Raw genomic sequence first — 10,062 nt, forward strand, 5'->3', positions numbered from 1 at the left:
TAGAGACAGAAAGCGAGAAATCACCCCCCAGGGGGGATGGTCATGCCGCAATCCCTTCTCCTCCATTCTCCTCTCAGGATCTTGGGCACGCACGCACACGCGCCCGGCGCGTCCCAGACCCAGTGGCTTAAAACTCACGCCGGGCGTGTGTGCATGCGTGCCCAAGATCCCGAGAGGAGAATGGAGGAGAAGGGATTGTGGCGTGACCATCCCCCCTGGAGGGTGATTTCTCGCTTTCTGTCTCTCTGTCTCTCTCTGTCTGTCTGGTAAGCGCACAGGCCCTATAGCAAAAACCTCTAAAAAATAATTATTTTATTTACCTTTATTTATTTATTTCGATTTGACCAGAGAGGGACAGAGAGAGAGAGAGAGAGAGACAGACAGACAGATATACAGAGAAAGCGAGAAAGCAAGCTGCCAGGTCCAGGACTTGAACCACAGTTAACCATGTGGAAGTCCAGTGCCCCTAACCCCCATGGCACTTACTGGCCCTGGGCTGGCATGATTTTCAAGCTACCAGATTTGGGACTCGAACCATGGCTGGCCATGTGGGAGTCCAGCGAAGTAACTGCTACGCCATCTGCTGACCCCGGGCAATCACAATTTTGAAAGCAACAGTGTAGCTGGAATAAACCAGAGTCCAACAGTACTATCAGAGAAGGCTAAATTAACAGACCAATAGTCACCAGAATCACTGGCGACAGTCCCAGTACATGCAAGCGGCAGGGGGTTTTTAGGACACAAAGGAGGGCACACACAAAGCTGTCGCATTTTATGCCAGGGATGGGTTCCTGACCATCTCAGCTAACCTACAACTCCAGGGACTCAAGCCTAGTTTGCTCATGGAAATGATGATTCGCCTGACTTCACCTTCGGGGCCTAAAGCAAGACTTACTGGCGTCTTTAATATCGCCCACTTTCCAAGTTAGCGGATTCTGAATTCACACGGTTGTCTCTAAGGCCCCTGGGGGCTGCGGGACACCGGCATCTCTGGAAGCTTCAGGAGTGGCTCTGGGGGCAGGACACGGGGCCCAGAGCCACGCTGCCACATTCCAGTGCTCTCTCCGGCCTGCCCTTGCAGCGTGACCCTGGGCAAGCCCTCTGCCAGGGCCTCCCCTTGCTCATCTGCTCTGAGGACAACGAAAGGAGCAAATGAGTGAGCCCTGGGCACAGCGGGGGAGCCTCGTGGGCACCCCTAGGGAGGCTCCACTTCCCAATCCCCAGGAGGGCGAAGCAGTCCAGCCAGAGCTGGGGATCCTGGGTCAGAGCCCACAGGGAGCTGGGCCTGCAGTGCAGACAGCCAGGTCACAGGCCTAGATTGGGCAAGAGCCGAGGGCCGGTCCCTCTGATCCTGGTCAGGGATGTTTGGAGACACCAACAATTCTGGGAAGTTCCGAGGCAGGAAGTGACGGGGGAGGGACAGAGGGGAAATAACGAACTGTACCCCCAGTCCTGCCAGTCCTGGCTCCCCTCCCAGCGAGATGTCTGGGGTGTGGGAGCCTGGCGGGTGTCAGACCAGGAGACTCCTCCTCCCTGGGGGAGGAGAGCAGAGGCAACCCACCCCCACTCCCACCCCCACACATCCCCAAGTTCCAAATCCATTTCCAACTCTGTTTACTGTCCAAAGTCCTAGGCACTGGGGATGCCAGTTCAGCATGCACAGATACACAGACACGCGGACACACGGACTTGTCCGTGTGGACTTGCCCCCACCACCACCCAGGGCCGTCCACCCACCCCCGTTCTCCAGGCTTCAGCACCTTCCTTAGCCTGGGAACCGCACGGCATTGAGGGACTCGGGAGTCAGACTGCAGGACCTTCAGCAAGTAAAATGGGAAGAGGGGCAGGGACCGACTGAGGGGTCTCAGGGAGCCGGTGGGGGGACCTGGGTGCATGGGCTGGGGGGAGGGGACCTCAGAAGACAGGTTTGGGATGTCAGGCCTGGGAGGGGATGGAGGAAAGAAGCTAGGTCTCCCTGGAGCCTCCCACCGGACTCAAAGGATTCAGAGCCCACACTCCAGCTGCGTTCAGCCCCATCCCAGCCCTGACTTGACTCAGCCTTGACTCAGTCCCAGGCCCAGCGCCGCCCCGCCATGACGAAGGAGTATCAAGATCTCCAACACCTGGACAACGACGAGCATGACCACCCTCAAGTCAGGAAAGGTGAGGGAGGCTCTTTTCTCGTCTGAAAGGTGCGTGCGGTGGCGCCAGCCCCCGGGTCTCCGCTCCCCCCGGCTCTGGCTCTGGCTCCTTCTCACTCACACGGAAAAGCGACTCTTTCTTGACAAGCACCCAAGGCTTCAGAGGGCTCCCGACCCTCGCATGGGGCCCACGTCTCAGGCCCTGGGAGGAGGCGTGTGTGGGAATAGCAGAAGGCTGGAGAGATGTCTCCAGTGCCCACTTCATTTTCTTTTCTTTTTAAAAGGTTTTTGCCATAGGGCATGTGTGCTCCCCAGAGAGAAACAGAGAGACACTGAGAGGGAAAGTGAGAAATCACCCCCCGGGGACGGCCACACTGCAGTCCCTTCTCCTCCATGCTCCTCTCGGGATTTGGGGCAGACACATACATGCGCCCTGTGTGATTTCCTTTCTTCTTCTTTTAAATATATAATTTTATTAATTATTATTATTATTTAAATTTGCTATAGGGTACATGGGCTCGCCCGAGAGAGACAGAGAGAGAGAGAGAGAGAGAGAGAGAGAGAAAGAAAGAAAGCAAGCCGCCAGGTCTGGGACACGGACGTGGGTTTCTCACGTGGTAGTCTGGCTCTTGGACCACCATGCCACCTCTCCACTCCTGCCATGTGATTTTCAAACAGTGACTTTTTTATGAAGCTAGGCCCCCTTTTCCTTTCTTCTCCAACAAATGGACGCCTTGGCTGCACACGTGTGTGTGCATGTGTGTGTCATGTGTGTGCATGCGTACATGCATATGCGTGGGGAGGTGTCAGGGATTAGTTCGATCGAGGAGGAAAGTTTCTGTAAGGAGGGTGAGGATGTCTGTGAGGGAGGCTGAAGGGGTCTCTGATTGGAGGCAAGACATAGCCCTGCTGCATCCAAAAAAGTCCCCCTGGACACCACTTAGTCCTCTGAGCAGAGTCTGTGTAGGCTGGGCAAGAACAGAGTTCTCCGTTGGGGGCGGTGCTGGGCTGGACAGTGCACTTTGATGCGGGCAGGGCTGCAGGGCAGAGGGCCCCCCTATGCCAGCTCACAGCGGATAGGACTGGTTTTCTTCTGCCTGGTGGGAGCGGCTTGAGGACTCCGATTCTGGGTACTGTAACTTCTCTCCTTGAACGAAGTCAAAGACGGGTGGGATTCTTGGAGAGAGCAAGAAGCCTCCTCCACCTTCAGGCGAGAGCAGCGACGGTGGGCCATTCCTTCCCCGAGGCTCTCCTGGGCTGCGTGTCAGCAGCTGCGCCCCCCTCCTGCCGTTAGGTGTCGGCAGAGGCTGGGGACCCAGGGGGTCAGGGTGAGATCACGCGCTGCCACCCGCGGAGCCACTTCCTCGCTCGCAGGTGCCTCTGGCCTCCGGTCACCCTGTGCCCAGATTTCTTAATCTAGATGGTTCTTCCTAGTCTGCTGGAGGAGTTGAGCAACTCCCCTCCCAAGCCCCGGGGCTGTCCCTGGGTTGTGACGCCCCCTCCTCTTGCAGCGCCTCCTGCTTCCCAGCCGGTCCTGCGGCGCCTCTGCTCCGGCCCCCGCCTCCTCCTGCTCTCCCTGGGCCTCAGCCTCCTGCTGCTGGTGGTCGTCGGTGTGATTGGATCCCAAAGTGGGTGACATAGGGGTGGGCGGGGAGGGGAGCAATACTGGGGGTGTGGTGAGAGGAGTGGGGAGGCAAGACCCTCGTGTTGTCCTGTCCACGCCCTCTCCTGCCCAGACTCCCAGCTGCAGTCCGAGCTGCATGCCCTGAAAGAGACGCTCAGCAACTTCACAGTGAGCACCGAGGCTGAGATCAAGACCCTGAGCACCCAGGGTGAGTGGGGCTGGCGCTGGGGCAGGGGTAGGGGCTGGTGGTGTGGATGGGACACTGAGCAAGTCTCCCTGCAGGGGGCAGCGCGGGGAGGAAGATGAAGTTGCTGGAGTCCCAGCTGGAGAAACAGCAGCAGGACCTGAGTGAAGGTGAGAGTGTGTGTGTGTGTGGGTGGGGGGGGGGGGTGCAGGTAGGTGGGAGTCTTGCAGGTGTCTATCTTGTGGCAGGGGCATCGGCAATTGGTCTTCGGGTCCCAGCAGGAAGAGGACAGACCCCTCTCCACACTGTTCACGCCGACCTCAACCTCATTTTCGGCGCCCTCTCGCCCTTCCGACCGCTCTGTCCTCTGTCTCCCAGATCACTCCAGCTTGATGCTCCACGTGAAGCAGTTCGTGTCTGACCTGCGCAGCCTGAGCTGTCAGATGGCGGTCCTCCAGGGCAATGGTGAGGAGGCGGGGCTCCAGGCCCTCGTCCTGCCCACCGCCCGCCCCACAGCCCCTCAGCCTCTTGGCTCTCTCTCCTCCCCTTCAGCCTCCGCAAGCACCTGCTGCCCCGTTAACTGGGTGGAGCACGAGGGCAGCTGCTACTGGTTCTCCCGCTCCGGGAAGTCCTGGCACGAGGCGGATAAGTACTGCCAGCTGGAGAACTCGCACCTGGTGGTGGTCACCTCCTGGGAAGAGCAGGTGAGGCCCAGAGGGTGCATCAGGGAAGCTGACAGGTGTAAGGGAGAGGTCAGCACACTCCTCTCTCCGCAGAAATTTGTCCAGCACCACACAGGTCCTGTGAACACCTGGATGGGACTCTCGGACCAGAGCGGGCCTTGGAAGTGGGTGGATGAGACGGATTATGAGACAGGCTTCAAGTGAGTGTGTGTGCCTTCCGGCTGCTCACCTCCCTCTGGGCCCAGGGGTCTGCCTTCCCAACCTGTGGCCCCAGGGTGGTCGACTGGGGTGGTGGTCATGGGGACATAGCCGAGGGCCTGACCTCCAGAGGCCCACAGCTGTCTCGTGCCCTCAGAAACTGGAGACCAGAGCAGCCAGACGACTGGTATGGGCACGGGCTGGGAGGAGGCGAGGACTGTGCGCACTTCACTGACGATGGCCGCTGGAACGATGACGTCTGCCAGAGGCCTTACCGCTGGGTGTGTGAGACAGAGCTGGGCAAGGCCGCCTAGGAGCGCCTTCTCCCCCTAATTTATTTCCTCGGCGCCTTGGCCTGCCAGAGAGGTCTGGGATTGGGAATGCTCCCACCTGGGGACTTCCTCCACCTTCTGGGGGATTTTCACGTAGGATTTTATGGGAAGGGGAACAGATGGTGTCTGAGGGACGTAGGGTGATGTTTGCAGGGGTGGGGAGATCGAAACTCATGTCATTTCTGCAGTTTGCAGGTATTCTTGTCAACTTTTTTTTTAAGTAAAAAAGAGAAAAATACTTTAGCATTCTATGAATTGTCTGGTTATTGATTAGGAATGAGGAGGGGCTGGATGGCATTAGGAAGTCTTGAGCAGGCAGCAAGGTATCATGGGAATTGCATGGGCTTTGGACCAGATGGCCTGGGTTAGGAATCTAGCTTTGTTATTAATAGATATTTGAGTCTGGGCAAGTTAGTCTGTTCTCTGAGTCCCAGAAGGGAAAATAGGGACTCAGAGAACAGACTAACTTGCCCAGACTCAAATATCTATTAATAACAAAGCTAGATTCCTAACCCAGGCCATCTGGTCCAAAGCCCATGCAATTCCCATGATACCTTGCTGCCTGCTCAAGACTTCCTAATGCCATCCAGCCCCTCCTCATTCCTAATCAATAACCAGACAATTCATAGAATGCTAAAGTATTTTTCTCTTTTTTACTTAAAAAAAAAGTTGACAAGAATACCTGCAAACTGCAGAAATGACATGAGTTTCGATCTCCCCACCCCTGCAAACATCACCCTACGTCCCAGAGAGAGAGAGAGAGAGAGAGAGAGAGAGGGAAAGCAAGCCGCCAGGTCCAGGACTTGAACCACAGTCGGTCATGTGGGAATTCCAGTTCCTTAGCCATCATGCCACCTGGCACCTGAAAAATAACATTGTTATTGGAGACCATTCTACTTACAGCAATATGCCCAGAAGCAGGACCACCATGATCCATTTAAAAACTTTGAATGAGGGGCAAGCAGATGGTGTAGTAGTTATGTTGCTGGACTCCCACATGACGAACCACAGTTCAAGTACTGGACCAGATGACTTGAAAATTATGCCAGGCATGTGTGCGTGTGTGCCCAAGATCCCAGGAGGAAACTGGAGGGGAAGGAATTATGGCATGGCCATTTTCCCTGAGAGGTGATTTCTCACTTTCCCTCTCATTGTTCCTGTCTGTCTCTCTGATGAGCGCACACACCCTAAGGCAAAAATATCTGTAAAAGAAAACCCCAAAAACTTTGAATAAAATTCACTGGTGTCTGTTGCGTTCATTATGGTGAACAGAAGCCATGTCCACAAACACGTAATAGGTACAATGAACAGAGAATCACCAAACGTGTGAGGAAAACCCACACCATAGAAGAGGAACAGCAGGGAGCCAGCAGTTAGTGTAATGGATATGTCACTGGATTCCCACGTAGTCGACCGCGGTTCGTGTCCCGGACCCGGTGGCTTAAAACTCACGCCGGGCGCGTGTGCGTGCGTGCCCAAGATCCCGAGAGGAGAATGGAGGAGAAGGGATTGCGGCGTGACCATCCCCCCCTGGGGGGGTGATTTCTCGCTTTCTGTCTCTATGTCTCTCTCTGTCTGTCTGGCGAGCGCACACGCCCTACAGTGAAAATCTCTCCAAAAAAAAAAAAAAAGAAGAAGAAGAGGAACAGCAGAATCAGTGGACTCAATAACTGAGGATGGGAGTTAATACATACTGAATACGGCTTTACAGACACGAAATTATTAATAAAAGTTGACAAGTATTCACCCATAAACAAGACCTCAACTAATTTTTATTTTTTTTTTTAGAATTATTTTATTTAACTTTGTTTTTAATTTGATCAGAGAGATAGAGAGAGAGAAAGTGAGAAAGCAAGCCACCAGGTCTGGGACTTGAACCATGGTTGACCATGTGGGAGTCCAACACCCTCAACCACCACACCACCTGCCGGCCCCATGACCTCAACTAATTTCAAAAAGGAACAATGATAGGACTACAACAAAATACGATTAGAAATGAACACAAAAATACAGCCAAAAAAGATTACCCATATATAAATTTTCTCTCCATCTTTTTCAATACTTCTGAGTTTAAGAGAAAATAGAGAGACCAGCAGATGGCGTAATGGCTATGTTGCTGGACTCCCATGTAGTTGACCGCGGTTCGAGTCCTGAACCTGGTGGCTTAAACTCACACCGGGCACATGTGTATGTTTGCCCGAGATCTTGAGAGGAGAAGGGAGGAGAAGGGATTGCGGCGGGCCATCCCCCCTGGGGGGTGATTTCTCGCTTTCTGTCTCTCTCTGTTTTTCTGGCGAGTACACATACCCTATAGCAAAAACCTCTCAAAAAAAAAAAAAAAAAAGCGAGAAAATAGAAATTAAAAAGTTAAGTGACGGGGTCAGTGGTGGTGTAGTGGTTAAGGTGCTGAACTCCCACATGGCAGACCACGGTTTGAGTTCCAGACCCAGTAGCTTGAAAATCACACTGGTTGCATGTGCATGTGTGCCCCACATCCTATGAGAGAATGGAGAAGGGATTGCAGCATGGTCATCCCCTCTGAAGGGTGATTTCTCACTTTCCCTCTGTCTCTCTGTCCCTCTCTGGGGAGTGCACATACCTTATGGCAAAAACCTAAAAAAAAAAAAGTTAAGTGATTTCAAAATGAACAATAAGAGCCACGCATACTGCAGTTGTGGGATGGACTAAATAGTTCTCAGGGGGCAATGTAGAGAGCCTTAAGAGCATTCATTAAAAAAATCGGAAAAGCTGACTTGAAATAAGCTGAAAAAGTAACTCCAGAAGCTTGAAAAAGTACAGTCAATACTCTAAAAGAGGAGGAAGACATTTATAAAAATGCAAGCTAAAATGAATGGATTTGTAAACAAACATGTAGCTATGATCAATCAAAGAAAAATCCGATTCTCCAGAAAGGTTAATACAATAAATACGAAGGAGAAATAAAGGAAATGTAGATGCCCTAGAAAGAAGAAAGGTTACGTAACTACAGATTCAGAGGGTATAATTATCTAACACTCCCAGATGAAAAATGGCCAAGTAAAGACAGTGTTTCTCCTACAACTGCTGTAATTTTGAGATAAACTCCTCAGGAACGGAGATGATAGCTCCTAACCTTATAAATGGGGAAAATGTGGAAAAAAAATGTAAAAGAGGGCAGGAAAGGAGATTGAAAAAACCTCCCAGAACAACTAAACTAGGAAAGAGCATAAAATCAATGGTTCGTGATGAATATAGGTATGTTGCAGAGAATATTATATGCAAAAGACAAATTATCTTGTTATTCATAAAAGATAAAAACTTCCAGACAGAATAAAACAGAAAATCCAGCTATATGCCCCCAAGACATATCTGAAACAAGATGAAGATAGATAAGACATTCTAACCAAAATAATTATTATAGAAGTACACTTAATAGGGGCCGGCAGGTGGCGTGGTGGTTAAGGACGCTGGACTCCCACAGAGCCCATTGCAGCTAGAGTTCCAGGCCTGGCGTCTTGCTCTCTCTTTCTCTTTGGTCAAAATGGAAAACTAATGGTAATAATTCTAAGAAATAATTCTAAAAAACAAAACAAAACAAAACAAAACAGAAAAAAGTATACTTAATAAAGGACCAGCAGTTAGCTTACGTAATGGTTATGTTGCTGGACTCCCATATGGTCGACCATGGTTCGCGTCCTGGACCTGGTGGCTTAAAATGTGGGCGTGTGTGTGCGTGCCCAAAATCCCAAGAGGAGAATGGAGGAGAAGGGATTGTGGCGTGGCCATCCCCCCTGGGGGGTGATTTCTTGGCTTTCTGTCTCTCTCTTGTCTGTCTGGCGAGTGCACAAGCCCTATAGCAAAAACCTCTCCAAAAAAAAAGTATACTTAATAATAGCAAATGTCATTAGAGATTAAGGGAGTCCCTTCCTAATGATAAACGTTCAATTTTATAGTAAAATACATCAATAGTAAATATACATACCCTGAATAATATAGCCACAAAATACATAAAATAAAAATTTTAGAAGTACAAGAAAAAATAAACATACATTCATAGTAAGAGATTGTGCCACATCTCTCTGAGTAACTGATCAAGCAGACACGTGGAAGTCAGGGTACAGACATTTTGGACACACTATTGAGTGATTATGACTGAGTACATGTATTTAGTACACTGGACTCATTGACTACAGAATACCCATTGTTCTCGATTACACTGGCACATTTTTTAAAAAATTGAGCAAATCCTGGGTCATAAAGCAAGTGTTTTATTTCTATTATTATTATTATTTTTTTTTTGGAGAGATTTTCACTGTAGGGCGCGTGCGTTCGCCAGACAGACAGAGAGAGACATAGAGACAGAAAGCGAGAAATCACCCCCCAGGGGGGATGGTCATGCTGCAATCCCTTCTCCTCCATTCTCCTCTCGGGATCTTGGGCACGCACGCACACGCGCCCGGTGTGAGTTTTAAGCCACCGGGTCCGGGACACGAACCGCGGTCGACTACGTGGGAGTCCAGCGACATAGCCATTACGCTAACTGCTGGTTCCCATATTATTATTATTATTATTTTGCTATCAGGTACATGCACTTGCTGGAGAAAGACAGATCCCCAGGGAGGATGGCCATGTTGCAATCCCTTCTCCAGTCTCCTTTTGGAATTTTGGGCACATATGCACACACTTGCCCGGCATGATTTTCAAGCCTCCTGGTCCAGGACTTGAACCCCGCAATCAGCCATGTTGGATCCAGTGCCTCAAACTTCATGCCACCTGTCGGCACTATAAAGGAAGTTTTTTTTTTTTTCTTTTTTGTAAGAGATTTTTGCTATAGGCACTTGCGTTTGCCAGAGAGACAGAGAGATAGAAAGCAAGAAATCACTCCTGAGGGGGGATGGCCACACCACAATCCCTTTTTTTT

General features: G+C 51.1%; 1 protein-coding gene and 1 long non-coding RNA gene across 3 annotated transcripts in view; one reads left to right on the forward strand and one right to left on the reverse strand.

Moving 5' to 3' along the window:
- Positions 1 to 1,625: 1,625 nt before the first annotated feature.
- LOC102488950 (asialoglycoprotein receptor 1) lies at positions 1,626 to 5,413 on the forward strand. Of its 2 annotated transcripts, none has more exons than XM_027773173.1 (9): positions 1,626 to 1,826; positions 2,070 to 2,163; positions 3,653 to 3,769; positions 3,878 to 3,973; positions 4,048 to 4,119; positions 4,328 to 4,414; positions 4,502 to 4,653; positions 4,726 to 4,832; positions 4,971 to 5,413. In XM_027773173.1, the coding sequence occupies exons 2-9, from the start codon at positions 2,094 to 2,096 to the stop codon at positions 5,161 to 5,163; spliced, it is 894 nt and encodes a 297-aa protein (XP_027628974.1). In that variant the 5' UTR covers positions 1,626 to 1,826; positions 2,070 to 2,093; the 3' UTR covers positions 5,164 to 5,413. The 2 variants fall into 2 exon arrangements, with proteins under 2 accessions (XP_027628974.1, XP_027628975.1); XM_027773174.1 differs by having other exon boundaries at positions 4,988 to 5,413.
- LOC102488674 (uncharacterized) overlaps positions 4,055 to 10,062 on the reverse strand; it is an 82,589-nt gene continuing 76,581 nt past the window's right edge. Inside the window, exon 3 of the long non-coding RNA XR_335054.3 lies at positions 4,055 to 4,109. This is a non-coding gene — a long non-coding RNA (uncharacterized LOC102488674). The remainder of the gene's footprint in view (positions 4,110 to 10,062) is intronic.

Source organism: Tupaia chinensis, unplaced genomic scaffold (assembly GCF_000334495.1).
Source record: "Tupaia chinensis unplaced genomic scaffold, TupChi_1.0 Scaffold000330_1, whole genome shotgun sequence".
NCBI classification, from domain to species: domain Eukaryota; kingdom Metazoa; phylum Chordata; class Mammalia; order Scandentia; family Tupaiidae; genus Tupaia; species Tupaia belangeri.